General features: G+C 39.5%; 1 protein-coding gene across 11 annotated transcripts in view; it reads left to right on the top strand.

Annotated features, from left to right (window-relative positions):
• SEPTIN10 (septin 10) overlaps nt 1–15,441 on the top strand; it is a 70,034-nt gene extending 54,593 nt beyond the window's left edge. For 6 of the 11 annotated variants that reach the window (XM_015433376.4, XM_005575238.5, XM_065526791.2 and 3 more), the window contains 4 exons: nt 5,252–5,384; nt 12,189–12,376; nt 12,884–12,966; nt 14,093–15,441. In XM_015433376.4, the coding sequence (XP_015288862.1) occupies nt 5,252–5,384; nt 12,189–12,376; nt 12,884–12,966; nt 14,093–14,298 (610 nt within the window). In that variant the 3' untranslated portion in view covers nt 14,299–15,441. The remainder of the gene's footprint in view (nt 1–5,251; nt 5,385–12,188; nt 12,377–12,883; nt 12,967–14,092) is intronic. The other 5 variants (XM_015433379.4, XM_005575244.5, XM_074011242.1 and 2 more) reach the window with 1 other exon arrangement.
• The last annotated feature ends 4,196 nt before the right edge of the window (nt 15,442–19,637 follow it).

Genomic DNA, 19,637 nt, shown 5'->3' with positions numbered 1-19,637 from the left:
TTATGTCACTGTACTTCCTGGCCCTCTTTGTTGCCAGAACTTCCGTTTGTTTTTCCACTTACGTTTTATTGAGTGGGTATGCTGAGTCATAGTGGGTATCCTAATCTGCCAGCACCAATTGTAGGCTTGTCACGAGCCCCACGTGAATAGCATTATAGTCTTATAGTTTAATTTACTGATCTTAACATTTTATATTAATTATTTCAACCATTGGAAACATGCCTTTATAAAACTCTTTAAATCCCCAAGTTTAATAAAGATTAACCTAACTAATCTCTTTCCCACAGTTAATCACCTTTAACTTTTTAGCACAAAATCACTGTCATTGAAGTACTGTGGGACCTATAGCTTTGAAAGGAAGATTTATGCGTAGTAGTTTAGAGTTGCTTAAGTGTTTGATGTAATTTTAGTAAAACTTAATGTCTTTGGAACTCTCAAGAACTAAATAGTTCTTCAAGTAGTCCATAGTAGACTTGGAAAAAGTTCACTAGGCTTATTGGAACTGTACTTGAAACACAAACATGTCCCAATTGAAAGAAAGGACTTTTCTTGATGACATGAGCATCTGAGATTTTTTCTTTCTTTCTCTTTGGTTTTCAACTTTAAATCAGTGAGATTTGCAACAATAGTAGTATGTTGGCATTAAATATTCATGACAGGCCAGACGCAGTGGTTTACACCTATAATCCCAACACTTTGGGAGGCCAGACAGGTGCATCACTTAATCTTTGGAGTTTGAGACCAGCCTAGGTAACATGACAAAACTCCATCTCTACAAAGAATACAGAAATTAACCAGCTGTGGTGGCATGCTTATACAGCCCCAGCTACTTGCGTGATAGAGGCAGGATGATTGCCTGAGCCCAGGAGGTAGAGGCTACAGTAAGCTATAATTGCACTGCTGCTCTCCAGCCTGGATGACAGAGTGAGAGCCCATCTCAAAAAAAAAAAAAAAAAAAAGAAAAGAAAAAAATTATGACAGCAAGCTACTTTTATGCTAGAAAAGGGAATAGTATAGCAAGAAAAATGTTTTTATTTTTATTTAATAAATCTATCAGAAACAATGATTGCATTAGTTTTAGAATACTAACTTTATAGACCATTCTCTTCTAGATCTTTCGTTACCACCTTTTGAAAAATAGTACAAGTTTCTTTACTTGAAATTGGCCTTGTAAATTTACATTGTCAGAAGTTGGAAAGCAGCACAATAAGATGCAAAATATGCAGAAGCCGCCCGTCCCTTTCTTCCGCTGAGACATCACGTTGGGACAGTCCGATTTGTGGTAGTTGGGAATAGGAACTTTGGAACAAGTCTAATCTGCTTCAGATCCCAGCCTTTTACTTTTCAGTTGTGTTTCTTTGGGCGGATTACTCTCTGTGCTTTAGTTTTCTTATTTAGAATGTGAGGGCTTGTTCTTCAGGGTTGCTGTGGGAATTAAATAGTCAACATAAAGGAGTCCAGAAGAGTATCCTGCCAGTAGCAGATACTCAGCACATGTTAGATCTCTTCTCTTCACCGGGTAGGTGTATTTTCCTTGTGAACAACTCAAGTGCTTGTATAGATTAATGAAGCCATTGTTTTAAAAAATCTTATGTTTGTTATGAATTCAAGATATTTTTACATCAAGCTTGTCTATAAAGACTATCAGTCATGTTGGACTAGTGAAATGTAGTGAAGTTTCTAAAGATGATGAAAGTAGCTGATAAATATAGGGGCTTCTTTAAAAAAAAGATCAAAACAAACAAGCAAAAAGCCTGGTACTAAGTAAAATGCCTCCTTGGGGTATGAGACATATGATGTCTAGGGTATTTTGCACATTGGTAATCTCTTCTTTTAAAGAGCATGTTTCTGCAAGTGTTTAGGATCTGTTTCTTCTTGGAACCCCTCCTGTGCATGCCTCACACTCACCTCTCAGCCATGGTAGCTGTTGTGTAGTATTTCTTACTCTGTGTTTCTTTGAACTTACAGAATTCTATACTTAAAAGCTTGATGTCTCCAGTTATAAAATTTAAGATTAATAAGATTTCTTAATTCATCATATTTTGAAATTGATTTATTTTTATAAGCAATAGAAATTTCTCACTAATGCAGCTGGAAAGTGAATTTGTGTTCTCTGTCAAACCTTTGGGATATTCTGATAGCAAGCCCAAATGGAAGGGCTCAGCATTTCTGACATATAGGAAGGTTTATTATACTTCCAAAATGCTACACATAGGAAAGGGCAGCTACCGGTAGAGTTCCAGGATAGTCCTTTCTTTGCTGGTTATGCTGGTTCAGTCTGCCTCCCCTCTCCCAGAAATTTGTCATGGAATGAACATTGATAAAGAAACTGAAATGTCTAGAGAGTTCTGCTGGATAGTCAGTCAGAGATGAATAAGGATTCATTTTCTGTTCTCAAGGTTTGTGACCTATGAGAAGGGAGAGGTAGGCAGGATATAAATGCCATGGCAGTGCTTGGAAGGAACAGTTAATTCTAACTGGGGAGTGTGGCAGTCACTACAGGACTGAACGAAGGAGGACAAATGCAGAAATGAAAACTTAAACTGTTTTAAAGGAAGGGGCCAGGGGAAGAAGAGAGCACCCTGCTTCTAGTGGGCAAAGGCAGCCACCCCAATCTTCTTCAGCCCTTCATATTTATTGGGTAGAAAGAACAGGGAGGAAGAGGTAATGATTTGTCAGCTGCCTAATTGATCACAGGTTCATATTATTGCTAACAGGCTTCAGATGTGCCCTGTAGATGGTCACAAGAAACACTTGTGCCTGGGTTGTGACTGCCCTCAGCATTTCTTGTGGATGGCAGACGCAGTTTGTCAGTTTGCTAACATTCTGCATTTGTGAGAACAGTTTGCTCTTTACTTATAAAGCCTCCAGTGGTATACTGAGTTGATCATGACCCTCATTCTTTCAGCCTTCAACAGGGGAGAATGGGGAAGACTTTACAGAGGAAGTTGTATGTGAATTTGCCCTCGAGGGGCAGAGGATTAGCAGGGCAGCATGGGGGTAGAAAGTGGACAGTGGCCACAAATTGAAGCCTGAAATGCCAGGTACATTCTAGGAACAGTGAACTGGTGTGGCTGTTCATTGGTGTGACTGAAACCTGAGGGTGTCAGAATTGTTTGGTGAGAAATCAATCTGGAAAGGTAAAATTAGGCCAGATACAAAGTTTCTTGAGTGCAATTTAAAGGAGGTGGGACCTTATTCTATAGATAACATAACTTTAATGTGGTGAGAAAAGATAATGAGATCTGTGCTTTTGGTGGAAAATCTAGAGAGTGACAAGAAAAAAGTGAAAGAGGAACTAGAAGCTCAGAGATGAATTAGGAGATTGTTGCAGTAGTGAAGGCAGAAAATCACAAAGATCAGGTTCGGCTGTAATCAGATAATCTGTAGAAATGGAAAGAAGGTTATATTAAGAGGCTTAGCTTCAGAAGCTGAACTAATGGACCTTGGTGATAAGATAGGGAGATAGGGTAAGGGAAGAGTGAAAGTTGACTCAGGATTTCCAAGTTTCTACACATAGTGATTCCAGTTCTACTCATAGTGAGATTGAAAGAGGGATGTGTTTAGGCTGAAACGAGGGTATTTCTTGTAAAGGAGTTGCTTAAGCAGAGACTTCAGGACTCTAGGACTCCATATCAGCACTAACACAGGTGACTTCATATTTCATGCTATAGGAAATTTCATGTTTTGGGTTACCATGTGTAAAAAGATATTGGTACCTGTTACATATATGAGGCCGAACATGGGATGTATGGCAGGTTCTTGAATAACAATGTTTTGTTCAATGTCATTTTGTTATAACATTGATAAGAAAAAAAATTGATTCCTGGTGATGGCCACTGTCTGTGTAGAGTTGGCACATTCTCCCTGTATCTACAGGTTTTCTCTGGGTTCTTCATCCCAAAGCTGTCAGCGTTAAGTTCATGGCATGTCTAAATTGTCCCAGTCTGAGTTGGGTGTGGGTGGTGTGAGTGTGCCCTGCAGTGGAATGGCGTGCTGTCCAGGGCTGCTTTCCATTTAGCTTCCAGGATAGGCTCCAGCCATCCATGACCCTGAACTGGAGTAAGCAGGTTGGAGAATGAATGAATGAATACGTATTATTGTAACATAAAAATTTATTAAGTATACAGTACACAAATGTAGGACAGTAAGCAATGTGGTGTGAAAGAACTCAGTGAGCCTGCCATATTTGTTGTTATTTGTTTTTGAATTACATTGTGGTAGGAGATGATCTTTACAGTTTTCCCTTTGCAAACACTTATTCCCTGATTTCGCCTCCACTACGATGACTGCCATCACTCACTGATGCACCAAAAATTGGGTAATTAATTGTCCTACTTGTTTTTAATTTTTCTTAAATGTGTATATAGCTAACATTTATTTCTATGTTTAATATTAGGAAGGTTTTGAGTTTTTACTTACAAGTTTGATAGTGTTTTTGTGACCAGAAATATGCCATAGGAACTTAATTCTTATTTCTATCAATTACCCTACAGTAAAAATTGGTTTAATTATATGTTGCTTCACTTAAAGTTATAGTTTTCAAGAACCTGTTAATGTCATTAGGTGAGCACTTGTATTTTTTAAAGTTTATTATATCACTTTTTTTTTTTGGGGGGGGAGACAGAGTCTCGCTCTGTCGCCCAGGCTGGAATGCAGTGGCAGGATCTTGGCTCACTGCAGCCTCCACCTCCTGGGCTCAAGCAATTCTCCTGCCTCAGCCTCCCATGTAGCTGGGACTACAGGTGCACACCACCATGCCTGACTAATTTTTTGTATTTTTAATAGAGACAGGGTTTCACGATATTGGCCAGGCTGGTCTTGAACTCCTTACCTCAGGTGATCCTCCCACCTCAGCCTCCCAAAGTGCTAGGATTACAGGCATGAGTCACCAGGCACGGCCAATTATATAACTTTTTTTATTTTTGAGACAGAGTCTTGCTCTGTCACCCAGGCTGGAGTGCAATGGCGTGATCTCGGCTCACTGCAGTCTCTGCCTCCTGGGTTCAAGCAATTCTTTCATCTCAGCCTCCCAAGTAGCTGGGATTACAGGCACCTGCCATCATGCCCAGCAAATTTTTGTATTTTTGTAGAGACAGGGTTTCACCGTGTTGGCCAGGCTGGTCTTGAACTCCTGACATTAGGTGATCCACCTGCCTTGGCCTCCCAGAGTATTAGGATTACAGGCGTGAGCCACCATACCCGGCCTATATCACTTTTTAACAGGAGAGTAACACAAATAACTTTTTAGTCTTCAAGAGACCTATGAAGCCAAAAGACATGAGTTCCATGGTGAACGTCAGAGGAAGGAAGAAGAAATGAAGCAGATGTTTGTGCAACGAGTAAAGGAGAAAGAAGCCATATTGAAAGAAGCTGAGAGAGAGGCAAGTATGCTGGTTTGATGTGGTTTGCATTTATTTTTTAGATGTCCTATTAATTTGGAGAATTTATTCCAAGAATTTGCTTGAGATGCTTTTGTAGGCTACTTGTTCTTTAAAGAGTAGTTTTTCCAACACATAGTATTTGAATATTGACTTAAAATCATAGCCTGAAATTAAATGAAAACTTTGGCCTTCTTTTTTTTTTTTTTAAAGTAGTGCATTTATGGAGTGACTAATCGTTGAAATTCTTATAATGAACTGGAAGCTGCAGCAGCTACCCTCTTGGGTGCAAACATTTTTCTTTCATGAGATCCACCATGCCTTGAATCCACAGTATACAATTTTTAGGTGCCTCATTTAACCAGTCTCAGTGGTGGTTTGTCTTTGTTAGTGCCAAGGCTAAAGGAAGAAACACCACTGGATGTTTTCTTGTGCCTGGCAGGGTAAGCCACATTTGCCACAGGCCAACTCCTGAAGGTGGTGGGCCTCACAGCCACAGTGGCAACACAGTGTATGCGTCTTACTGTGATGCTTTCCAAACGATGACCTTCCCTTTGTCATCTCACTCCTTTAACTGAGACCAAAGAGAATTTTGGCCTTTTGAGCAAATATTTTTCCATTTGAAATGGTTTACCAAGGGCTCGTAATGGACTAGGTTACTGAGAAGTGTCTTAACCATGAGCCATAAACATTTTTACTATGGCTTAATAAAGCCTTTTTTGAGTGTTGCTGGGGTGGTTGTTTGCCCTGAAATGGGGATTTGTAAAGGCTGTGAAGTAGCTTTACTTCCCATTTGAACCCAGTCTCTCAGTCTGTCAGGGTGTAGTTAGGTGGTCTAGATCAGTGGTCCCCAACCTTTTTGGCACCAGGGACCAGTTTCCTAAAGACAATTTTTCCACGGACCAGGGGCGATGGTTTCAGGACGAAACTGTTCCACCTCACATCCTCAGGCATTAGATTCTCATACGGAGCGCACAACCTACATCCCTCACATGCGCAGTTTGCAATAGGGTTTGCTCTCCTGTGGGAATCAAATGCCACCACAGATCTAACAGGAGGCAGAGTTCAGGCAATACTGCTTGTTTGCCCGCCACTCACCCCATACTGTGCAGTGGTTCCTAACAGGCCATGGACCAGTACTGGTCCGTGGCCTGGGGACTGGGGACCCCTGGTCTAGATGACCTTGGGGTAGTCCTGGCACCAAAAAAAATCACCAGTGAACTTCCATAGTTTTGTTTGCTTCTAGTTCTCAAGCAGCAGTTTAGGTTTTGAGTAAAGCTATTTTCTTGAAAATACATGATTTCTTGAAGAGTTAATCTGTAATCCAGTTGTGCTAGTTTATTATTTCAAATACACTTATAGTACTTGCTGCGTAAGTGAACTGTGCAGGAAATGGTTTTGTAAAAGTAATAGTTTACTAATTTATTTATAATTCAAATTTTGATGTTGTATTTGGAAAAAGTTCAAACACCAGAAAAGTGAAAGTATAGGATACCTATGTCCTTCCCCTTACCTAGGAAAATAGGAATACCATAATCTCACCCAATCTTCAGTCCTTATTCAGATTTCCCCAGTTGTCCCAAGATTGGCTTTCAAAATCGTTCCTTTTTATTTGGTGATTTTTCTGTTTTTGTTTTTGAACCAGGATGCAATCACAGATTACATATTGTACATGGGTATTATGTTTGTTTAGTTTCTTTTATTCAAGAGTTTCTTATATAGCATGACTCTTAGTTTTACCAATTCACTAATAAAAAGATACCACTCAGAACATTATTTAATTCTATAATAAAGGACTGTTACTTAAATATGTCCTTGCCAATATTGTTGTGAAACAAATATCCCTTATCTTTTGTATAAATCTAGATTTTTATATGTAGGTTAGTAAAATGATGTATGCTTAGATAATAGTGTGTGAACATTAGATGAGTAGAGTGGGGAGATGCACAGAACAAATGATGTCTCCAAATATCGTTGACCTTCTGTCTTCCCTATTCCTTTATTGACAACATTCTAGAAGAACTCATGAGACATGTGTGTGTGACACATCGATTTCTTATATACCCTCTCCACTTTAAGAAAAAGTACCATTTATATTTATCCCTCAGGTTACATGACCATCATTAAGTTATTATTACTACCCAATTTGATATGTCAGTCTATATCTTGGGATAATTTTTTCATTTAACATTTATGCCCCTCATATTTCCAAAAAGTATGCTCAGTAATTTGCAATTTAAAAATGCAGCTACATTACAACCATGAACATGAAGAGAACAGGAGACTTATAATACAGGGTGTGAAGAAGGGGTTTGCACAGAGGGCAGCCGAGAACCCTGGTCGAGGGAATTTTTAAGTGAACACAAAGACTGGGCTCTAAGGCTCTAACTTCTAGGCAGGCGGGGCAGAAGGGACCACACAGAATTTAGATGGAAGTCATCTGCTAGCTCAGCAGAGTGAAATATTTTCCCTAGTATTTATTTCTAATTTCTAAAAATGGGGCCGGGCGTGGTGGCTCATGCCTGTAATCCTAGCACTTTGGGAGGCCAAGGCGGGTGGATCACTTGAGATCAGGAGTTCAAGACCAGCCTGGCCAATATGGTGAAACCCCATCTCTACTAAAAATACAAAAATTAGCCGGGCATGGCGGCGCATGCCTATAGTCCCAGCTACTCGGGAGGCTGAGGCAGGAGAATCGCCTGAACACAAGAGGCAGAGGTTGCGGTGAGCCGAGATTATGCCACTGCTCTCCAGCCTGGGCAACAGAGTGAGACTCTGTCTCAAAAAAAAAAAAGTTACTTTTTTTTTTTTGCAGTGGCGCAACCTCGGCCCACCGCAACCTCTGCCTCTTGTGTTCAGGCGATCCTCCTGCCTCAGCCTCCCGAGTAGCTGGGATTATAGGCATGCGCCGTCATGCCCGGCTAATTTTGTATTTTTAGTAGAGACGGGGTTTCTCCATGTTGGTCAGGCTGGTCTCGAACTCCTGACCTCACATGATCCGCCCACCTTGGCCTCCCAAAGAAAAAAGGTACTTTTAAAAGGATCTTTGAGTGACAGAATGTGTAGTATCCTTAAAAGTAGTGTTTACAAAAGGTATAGCATTGTACAGTAGTCCCCCTTTATCCTCAGTTTGGCTTTCTCAGGTTTCAGTTACCCGTGGTCAACCACGGTCTGAAAATATTACTATAAGATATTTTGAGAGAGAGAGAGAAAGAAACCACATTCGCATAACTTTTATTACATATATTGTTATAATTGTTCTATTGTATTATTAATTGTTATTGTTAGTCTCTTACACTGTGCCTTAACTTTACCATAGGTGTCTATATATAGGAAAAAACATAGGGTATGGTACTACCTGTGGTTTCAGGCATCCTCCTGGAGTCTTGGAACGTATCCCCCATGGAAAAGGGGAGACTGTCGTACCATATTGATGACTTAATCTTAAGAGAATTGGTGACTGTTGGTAGCACAAAAGATCCCTTGTTTTTAATTTTTTGAGAATTTGAAAATGTGTTTGAATTAACTGCCTGTCATAGTGAATAATGGAACCATGCATGCATGCTTCATGTATATGAAATAGTTGTTGATAGCCAGAGCTGGAAATGCCACACAGTGTGAATAATAGTCACATTCACACCTCCCCACCATCTTGTTTAATGTTTCCCTCTTTATAGTTTTCCTAGAAATTTTTAGTCAACCTCATGAATGATGTATGAAGGGCTCTGTGACCTTTCAAGATATTTAGTATGCATATGAGGTACGCAACCTCCATCTGAGTAACCAGAGAGCTATCTCTAGTCACGTGATAGAAACCTGCCCTTGCTGCTTCCTTTCCAGACTTTGCCCCACTACTGCTCCTCTCCCACATCACCGGTGCACACGTGTGCAGAAAACTGTCACTCTCTGTTTGTGCCACCGATTTGAATGACATCTGGGTAGCGTGCCCTTTAAACACACACACATACCTAGCATGTAACTTTTTTAAAAGCAGGAACCATTTAAATAAACAAATACTAAGGAACTGATGCTTCTCTGAAAAGACATCCTCTGGAATAAAAGCATCTTAGGTTAGAAGGGCCTTATTCGATTATCTGTTTTAACCTTGTTTCCCTTGGAATACTTCTCCTGTCAGGTGCTCGCTGGCTCACAGGACAACCTGTTCTGTATTTGGAACATAACACTTTTATTAGACCAGAGTTTAGCTCTCTGGTTTCTTCCCTCAGTCTCTGATTTTCAGTGAAATATTTCCTCAAATGTTATATGTCATCTTTTTTTTTTTTTGAGATGGAGCCTCACTCTGTTGGAGTATAATGGCGCCAGGCTGGAGTATAATGGCGCCATCTTGGCTCACTGCAACCTCAGCCTCCCGGGTTCAAGCATTTCTCCTATCTCAGCCTTCCGAGCAGCTGGGAGTACAGGCGCACACCACCACACCTGGTTAATTTTTTGTATTAGTAGAAACGGGGTTTCACCGTGTTGCCCAGCCTGGTCTTGACCTCTTGAGCTCAGGCAATCCACCCGCCTTGGCCTCCCAAAGGTCTCCCCCTTTCTAGACAACTAGGTGTCTTAGAAAAAGATGACATAGCCAGGTGCGGTGGCTCATGCCTGTAAACCTCCATGAGCCACCACGCCCAGCTATGTCATCTTTTTCTAGACACCAAGTCCTGCTTTGTTTGCATGAATGCTAGGTTTCTACCCAGAACTAAAACGTTAATGTTAGATTTACCTAACCAGATCAGAGGACCAAAAATACGGTTATCTTTTAAAATGTAGATTCTAGACACTGTCTTTGTGTTGTTAGAGGGCACAGCACACAGCTGATTCGTATGGAGCTGGCTTAAGACCCTAGATTTTTTTTTTTTGAGGTAAGCCACAATTAAACCAGGACCACCTACATTCTTCCTTGGACCTTGTCTCTTTGAACTTGCATGCAGAACTTGACATAACTTCCATCTGTATTTCTTCTCATTACTAGTTCTTCTACATCATTTAGAATTCTTTTATGAGCAGCGTTGTGTGCTGTGCTGGGGGTATAAAAATAAAAAAGACATAGCTCCTAAGTAATCCTCAGGGAGACGCTGCTCCACAGTTAGCCCAGCACGTGTGTGCTAAGGGTTTCTCTTTTGCACCTATAACAGAGCACAGGGCACAGAAAGAACTACCCGGGGTGGCAGTTGGAGCAAGATAAGTTTCCTATTTTTTGTTATTAACAATGGGTAATATTTATTGAGTGCTTACTCAGTGCCAGCCATCATGGTAAAAACATTAGATAGAATTTTTCTTTTGGTATATCCCAGTTGTTTTAAAGCTTCCTTTTTATTTGTAAGTTTCCAGAGTTTTATACCCTTCATAGCTTTGAGAAATATAGGGCATTCCTTAAATTGTGGAAAAATATAAAGTAAAAGACAGACCTGCCCCTAAGTTGACATCCAAGGTGACATTGCTCCCTTTATATGGTTTATCAAGTGATTTTCAGCCCCAAGGAGATGCAAAACTACTGAATTTTATTCTTTAAATAATTTTTTCTTCTGCTTTTTTCACTTAAGAGAAATCTCTTGTGGTAATGTTATAAACTTTTGTGAAACTCATTTAACAGTTGTATAGGGGAAGAATAACCCCTATAGGTTCTTAATTGGAATGACCCCTTATTCTCAGATTAACAAAAGAAAAACAAGTTTATTAGCATGTGTATTTCACATATACATGGGTGATACAGTCAATGAGTAGTTCTCAAAGAAGTGACTGCATTCTACCTTCTATAGCATCTTCAACAAAGAACAGTTAATTTTTACAAAAATGACAAGACAAAGGAAAAGGACTTGGAGTCTCTAGGGGCAGCAATTTGGAGGAAGGCACATAGCTGGCAGATGAAGGCTAGCCAGTAAAGCTAGTTAATGTAGAGCTGTCTGGTACCAGTCTCTAGGCCCAAAAGGGTCTGAAGTTGTCTTTGCTGGTTAACCTTTGTTCTCCCTGGTTGGGGAAGGGAGCTGGATACCTTTTGTCTTTGTACATCTATATCCTGCCTTTAGGCACCTAAAGGGAGGTCAGAGAGCTTTCCTGTATCTGCTGCTGCTTAGTTGCCCTCAGCTCAACTGTCCTGCACATTCTGCTCTCCTGCGGCTGCATCAGATGTGTTTAGCATTTATTCTTTGACTTTATCTTTATTGGATAGTGTAAATTCTAACACGATAAATATTTTTATATGTAAAACTTTCTCTGAGTTTAGGATTTTTTAAAGCCTAGATCTCAAGACATTGAAAGACTGGAAAAATAGAATACAGTTTTGACATTCTTGACATAGTTGACAGTTGACACTTGCTTTCCAGTGATGTTTACCAGTACAGTTTTCAATAACTGTTTACTGCACATATTTTACTTAGAAAATAGTGTTGTTGTTTTTTTCCTTTCTGGTGATTTCTTTCTATACTTTGCATCTCTTATTTTTATTGAGCATGGACTTAAGAGACTTTAAGAAGTTTTATGGGGAAAATATACACTGAGAAAATAAAAACTCTAGGAAAAGGTCACAGTGTTTTAAAAACAGTTTTGTTCATAAAGCTGTGATTTTTATTATATTTAGTTTAAGCATTTTTTGCATGGGAACTCATTTAAAATTAAAGTTACCAAGGGAATTCCATATGTAAACTTTTCCTTGAACTGTGAACTTCTGAGACTTCAGGAAGATTTTGACTGTGTAGGTTATTCTGTGTTGTGCTATGGGGTCCGCCTTTGTGTTGCTGAGCTGGAGAGCGTGCCTCTGCTGCCGTGCTGTGTCAGTAGTGGGGATTGCACTTTTGTTTCCAGCTACAGGCCAAATTTGAGCACCTTAAGAGACTTCACCAAGAAGAGAGAATGAAACTTGAAGAAAAGAGAAGACTTTTGGAAGAAGAAATAATTGCTTTCTCTAAAAAGAAAGCTACCTCCGAGATATTTCACGGCCAGTCCTTTCTGGCAACAGGCAGCAACCTGAGGAAGGACAAGGACCGTAAGAAGTAAGAGACCCAGCCACCCTCCTTGGCAGCCCTGCCCGCACTTGTCACATTGCCCTGTCGGATCTTCCTTGCGCTTCTTACTTCTGCTTCCTTATGCTTTGTCTGCCTCCTCCAACTAAATGTCAGCTCTTGGAGAGGAGAGACCTTGTCCCTCTTGTCCACTGCGGTTTCCCCAGCATCCAGAACAGCACCTGGCACATGTTATGTGTTCAGTATTTGCCAAAATGAATGAATGAACAAAATAAAAATACATCACAGTGTAGAAAGGATCAGTTAGCTGGGGGAAAAATGGCTGCTCTTATTTCATAGCCCAGTCGTGACCCTAGTACACAGCTAATGGCTACTGACCTACCATGAGTTATTTTGAATTTCATGTCTAAATGAAGCTGTACCCTTTGTTGGGGAATTATAGACATAGATAGTATTTCATTAAACTAATTCTTAGGTTCATTTTTTTAGAACAAATTCTACTGATACTGATTTTGTGAGAATTTTTATTTTAATAAGGGAACCAAGCTGTGGATTCGAACTCCTGTGCGTTGATGTCAGAACTTGTGAAAACAGTGGTGGACGTAAAGATGCAGAGAAAGGTAGAGAGGGCCACAGTGCAAGGGGGCGGCCATGAGTAGCATGTGGATGATAATCACAAGGCGTGTAGGTTTGGGGTATGTGTTAAAATCAGTTACCCAAGTTTTAGAAAATAAGTTTATTTTTCCTTTTTGATAATTTCCTTCTGTACTTTGTGTCCCTTGTTTTATTTCTCCCACTAAAGATGTCCCTGTTGGTTTAACTATTTGGCTGCTGAGGAAATTCATCACGCCTTGTTCTGTTCAGAATGCTCATTTGGTGGACTCTGCCTCAGTTTACTCTAGCTGCCTCTGTGCTAGCAGCTTTGCATGCTCCCATGTTCCCCACAGAGCAACACATCTGGTTTAATGCTCTCACTGCATCTATGTCAGACCCATTTTCAGAATATTGCAACTCAACTTTAAAATAGTAAAACATAACCTTGGCCCATTGGTGGCTTTCAATTTTTTAAACATGGAGAAGTAAACCACAGGACTTTGGCAGGTTTTATTGGCTTATATATTTTACAGGGTTTTTTTTGGGAAAAGAAGAAGGAATTCGCATGTATGATCTTTTAATGTAAGCTCTGCAAGGGCATGGATCATTATCTTGTTCATTGATATAGCCATCCCCAGAGCCTAGAGCAGTTGTCTGGTACATAGTAGGCATGCAATTACTTTTTAAAGAATAAGTAGTATAAAAGCTGTATTTTATTCAAGCATTGAATTTCAAAAGATAAACTATAAATTTATCACTGCTTTTCAACCTGCTTTGAATTTTAAAGCTTATAGCTCTTTTATTAATACCTTTTTTCCTTTCATCTTAACCCAGTGTTACTAAAATTAGATTTCCCATTTTTTCGCCTATATGAAAGATAATTTACATTTACCTTGTAAAAATTATTTCCCTGCTCCACTTGAGAACCCTGCTGTTGTTTGCAAAATCAGGGCCAAACCCGTATTTTTTGAGAGCTCTCTAGAAGAATTTATCTTCAAGAAAATATGGTTTGGTGTTTTTGGTTTTTTCTTTGCTTTTTCAAAGTCCCATAGCCAGATATCCTATAATATACTAGGTGCATATTTACTAATTTTTACTTCTTGAATGTTTTCTTTCAAAGTGTACCAATCAAAAGGTTCTTTTTCTTTCCAGCTCCAATTTTTTGTAAAACAGAAGTTCCAGAGCACAGAAGGTCATCATCACAAGCAAACTTTATTAAAAAAAAACTAGAAGTGTGCTTTGATTTTGCTGTTTTTATTTGTTTTATCACTTCTATATTTGGTGAACGGCCACAGTTACTGATATTTATGGAAAAGTACTTTCAAGTACAAGGTCAATACATAAGCCAGAGTGAATGATTCTACAAGTTGAGCATCTCTAATTCAAAAATCTGAAATCCAGAAGCTTCAAAATCTGAATCTTTCTGAGCACTGACTTGACCCCACAAGTGGAAAATTCCCCACCTGACACCTTTGCTTTCTGATGGTTCAGTTTAAACGGATTTTGTTTCTTGCACAAAATTATTAAAAATGTTATATAAATTACTTTCAGGCTATATGTATAAGGTGGATGTGAAACCTGAATTATGTAATTAGTCAGGTCCCATTGTATATATGCAGATATTCCAGAATCTGAAATCCAAAACACTTCTGGTCCCTAGCATTTTGGATAAGGGATACTCAGCTTGTACCTACATATTCATATATATTCACTGTTGTTAGAAATTTTTAAGTTGCTGTTTTGTGATGAATCCAAATCTTTTGTCTTGCTACCAAGCTATTGTCACTGCAGTGCATTATACCAAAGAGCAAAGTGTCAGTGCCATTGAAAATACAGAACCCATTAATATCGTGACTATATGATTGCATTTATATTCCAAGGTGAACCTTTTTTATACTAAAAATTTTGGGGAATATGTTTTGGGATGTATTATAGAGCTGAAACTCTAACCTCTTAATAGTTTTATAGAATTTAAAAATTTTTGATACAGTTACCCAATTGGTGATACGATCTTAAGCTTTTATGTCAAATTATTTAATATGACTTCATGCTTTATTATGCCTTATTATGGCTGATGTATTACTGTGGTGGAACAAAATCTCTTTAAAAGTTAAAACATCCAAATATATAAACTCTTTTTTCCTAATGATAAAGTACCTTTGAGTATGAGTGTATCACAGCTTTTATTAGGAAAACTTTTCATTACATGCTTGTTTAAACTCTGTCTTCCAGGGGAAAAATAATAAGGTTGAATCATTTTATTAAAAATACATTTTGAGAAAATAACTAGGAACATCTGAATATTAAAGATATGAAAATGCACATAATTCATATTTCAGGTGGTATTTGCACTCAGTGCCTTACTAGTATTCTCAGAACATTTTAATGATTTCTAACATTTCTTAACAGTCATAGATATATAAATTTTCATTTTTTGTACTTGAGTATTCTAAATAAAACTGACATTTACTCTTGACAAATAAAACATATATTTACTAAAATGTGTTTAATTTTCCTTTTTGAAAACTGTCATTTTCAAAACATTCATTTAATTACTCATTTGAATTATTTTGGAGATGAGGTATTTTATGAGTATTTTCAGACAATAAAACTTATTAGTCTGTGTCAGATTCTGAGCAATCATAAAGTCATCCAAGTTGTAAATAAAACCTTGCATAACACAATTTATCTGGACACTTTAAATTTTATTTTTGCGTTTGAAATTCACAGATATCTCTCAGTCTTAAAAAATTCAGTAAATTATATGTGTCACAGAACAAGCTCAGAAGTTTCTTCGCAAGATCAGTGACACCTGGGTTCTGGTAGGCAGGGAGTCCTGGAGGGTAGGTGACCTGAAGTACAGAGCCAGGCCAGCGCGCCACAGTACTTAGTGCCAGCTGAGCAGACTGTTCACAGAGGGACTCAATGACTCTGCGGGAGTGTTTGTTACATACGTGGCTATATCTGACCACACTGTTTATAAAGCAGCTCTCCTTAACTCTGAAGAAGGTACGTCGAAATGTGAGATGGGTTGTTGGAATGGTAAACAGTTATTCAAGTTTCTAGTTGAAAAGAACGTAATAAACCTGCCTAAGACTCTCTGGACTTAACAGCAGGGCGGTGGTTTTGTACTGCTGATGACTGCTGTGAGAAAGCCTCACTCCTGCTTCAACCACAATGTGAATTTTAAATTTATTTCATATATTTGGGTCTCATGTAAGATTTTATTTTAAAAGAGTTCAACAACAAAGAAAAAAATTTTTAACAATGACTTCTTATTACAAAGCTAATTTATTATCAGGCACATGATTAGAAAATGAATTATCCACTGATGCTTAAATTAATCTCCTGGGAATAAAATAAAGCTACTCATGTTTTGTTAAAAATTTTTCCCATTAAGCTTATGAAACAGCCATTAATCCTGGTACATACTCCCTCCAACTTTTAAAGCTGTTTCACATAGACTAGGATTTGAACTTCAAAGCAACACAAGGAAAAAGCATTACAGGGGTTATTATCACTATATTGTGGATAACCTCAGTGTAGGCCCTATGTTCCTATTGGGCCAGGAAATGGGGACACACACATGATTCAGGCCATCTATGCATCATGGAGCAGCTGGAGCAGGCTGGACAACCAAGTGGGTTTGGAGCAGGGCACTCTCAAAAGGGTGTCTGCCTCTCCTCACAGATCACGAGGAGCCGTCCAAGGAAGTGACTGGTCCTGAAGGACTGGAGCAGTTTGTCCAGAGTATGAAAGAATCAGAGTACCAGCGAGCAGCGGGACTCTGGTAAGGGCCAGGTTTCAGAAGCAGGTAAGGAATGGGTCAGGAAAGAGTTTATAAATCCTGTCCAGCAGGCAGTGGGAGCCATTGAAAGGCTTGGCCTCACAAGGTTAGGTGTTCTCCAGGGTTTATGGGAAGGAGATATTGGCAGGCAGGGGCAGCTGGGCCAGGGGCAGGCCAACCCTTTAGGGAGATACAATAGACTCACGTAAGGTATGTTTAAACAATACTGATGTAGAAAGGAATGTATAGTCATGAAAATGGTAGCTGTATGGATAAATCCAAATGAATAGCCTGTATAAAACAATTACAACGTTTTATGGACTTGAAAATACATAGTGAATTAAAATATGAGAAAATAGTGGCAAGAAAGGAATGGGGTAAATCGAGGGATCTCAGGTTCTTGCATTAACTGGGAAGTGGTTAAGAGTCCCAGTCACACAGGTAAATCAGAATTGCTTCTCGCCATCTCTAAGGTAACCATGAAACATGGTGATGTGTGTAACTTCCAGGCTAATAGGAGGAAAACTGGTTTTAAAATGCTAATACAGGAAAAAAAAAAAAACTACAGGAAATAGCACAGGTGTGACAACCAGAACACATGTAGTAATATGGTAGATTTAGACCCAAATGTATCAGTAAGTACTTGGATTACATGCTCAATTTTTTAAAATAAGTTTCCTAAAAAAGCAGCTATATGTAGTTTACAAGAGAACAGTCTAGAACTTTGTCTTTATAGACAACAGAAAGGTTAAAAGAAGATGGGAAAAGGTACATCATGCAAATTTTAACCAAAAGCTAATGTGTAGCTTTTTTTTTTTTTCTTGACAGGGTCTTGCTCTGTTGCTCAACCTGTTGTGCAGTGGCACAGTCATAGCTCACTGCAGCCTCAAACTCCTGGTCTCCAACAGTCCTCCTGCCTTAGGCACATCACCATGCTTGACTAATTTTTTTTTTTTTTTTCCTTTTTTGGTAGAGACAGAGTCTCACCCAGGCTGGTCTCAAACTCCTGGCCGCAAGTGATCCTCCCACCTCAGCCTCCCAAAGTGTTAGAAATACAGGCATGAGCCATTGTGCCTGGCCATATTTTCAATATATTAAGATAACTTTAAGGCCAAAAGCATTGCCAGAGATGAGAGAAAACTTGTAAAATAAATAGCAGTTCTCAGCTATACATCCCTATGTACAAAATAATAGCTTCAGCATATTTAGAGCAAAGATTGATGGGAATATAGGAAAATACAGATCCCCACTTAGCGATTTAAACATACCGCTTGTGAATGATAGGACAAGCAGACTGAAAATTAGTGCAGATATGGGAGACTTGAAGAAACTATGCAACAGCCTTGCCTTGTGAGCGCAGATAAAACAATGCACCCGGGGAATGCTTCAGGCACACGTGGAACATAGAGTTGACTATGTTTTACTGTAAAGCAAGCCTCAATACCTTTATATTCTTGATCATAATACAGTTAAGGTAGAAATCAATAATAAAAAGTGAAAAAATGTCTCTAAGGGAACTTGTTTTGCTCAGCACCATACAACCCAGCAATCCCAGTCCTAGATGTGTACTCAAGAGGAATGAAGATACCTGTCCCACCAGGACCTGTCTAAAAGTTTGTGGCAGCCTTCATAATCTGCCAAAACCCAAAACAGCCCAAGTGTCCATCAACTGGTGAACACACAAACAAGTTGTGGTTCATCCATACAATGAAAAGGAACAAGCTACTGGTGCGTGGAAAACCACAGATGAATCCCAATCATATTACGCTCTCAAGCCAGACACAGAAGGCTACGTACAGCATGACTTCATTTATGTGACATTTTTTCCAAAGCACAACTACAGGGACAAAACTGGTTGTGCTGGGCGCGGTGGCTCACGCCTGTAATCCCAGCACTTTGGGAGGCAAGGTGGGCGATCACCTGAGGTCGGGTATTCAAGACCAGCCTGGCCAGCGTGATGAAACCCCGTCTCTAGTAAAAATACAAAAATTAGCCCGGCATGGTGGCATGTACTTGTAGTCTTAGCTACCTGGGAGGCTGAGGCCGAAGAATTGCTTGAACCTGGGAGACCAAGGTTGCAGTTAGCCAAGATTGTGCCACTGCACCCCAGCATGGGTGACAGTGAGAATCCGCCTCAAAAAACAAAAAGCTGTGGTTGCCAGTCTTCACAGGTTGATTTCAAAGTGCACATGAAACCTTTTGGGGTGGTAGAACGTTCCATCCCATGTGTTTATTGTGGTGGTCACATGGCTACATATATTTGTAAAGACTCAGAACTGTGCACTCATCTTTTTTTTTTTTTTTTTTTTTTGGACAGAGACCTGCTCTGTCGCCCAGGCTGGAGTGCAGTAGCATCATCTCGGTTCACTGCAACCTCCACCTCCTGGATTCAAGCGATTCTCCTGCCTCAGCCTCCTGAATAGTTGGGGCTACAGGTGCATGCCACCACACCCAGCTGATTTTTGTATTTTTAGTAGAGACGGGGTTTCACCATATTGGACAGGCTGGTCTTGAACTCCTGACCTCGTGATCCGCCTGCCTCGGCCTCCCAAAGTTTTGGGACTACAGGCGTGAGCCACTGCGCCCAGCCAAAATATTGTTTATGCTATGTAAATACCTCAGCAAACCTGTTTTTTTCTTCAAAAGTAAAAAAATGGAGTAAAAAAGAGGATGTCACTACAAATGTGGTAGACATTAAAACCTTGTCAATACATTTGAAAATATAGAGGAAATGACAAATTTGTGTAGAAAATTAATGTGTGAATGTAAGAATTAATAGAAAATCTCACAACAAAGATAATGCAGGCCAGCTGTGGTGGCTCATGCCTGTAATCCCAGCACTTTGGGAGGCTGAGAGGGGTGGTTCACTTCACGCCAGGAATTCGAGACCAGCCTGGCCAACATGGCGAA

Source organism: Macaca fascicularis, chromosome 13 (assembly GCF_037993035.2).
Source record: "Macaca fascicularis isolate 582-1 chromosome 13, T2T-MFA8v1.1".
NCBI lineage: Eukaryota > Metazoa > Chordata > Mammalia > Primates > Cercopithecidae > Macaca > Macaca fascicularis.
This window is presented reverse-complemented; position numbering and strand designations above follow the sequence as displayed.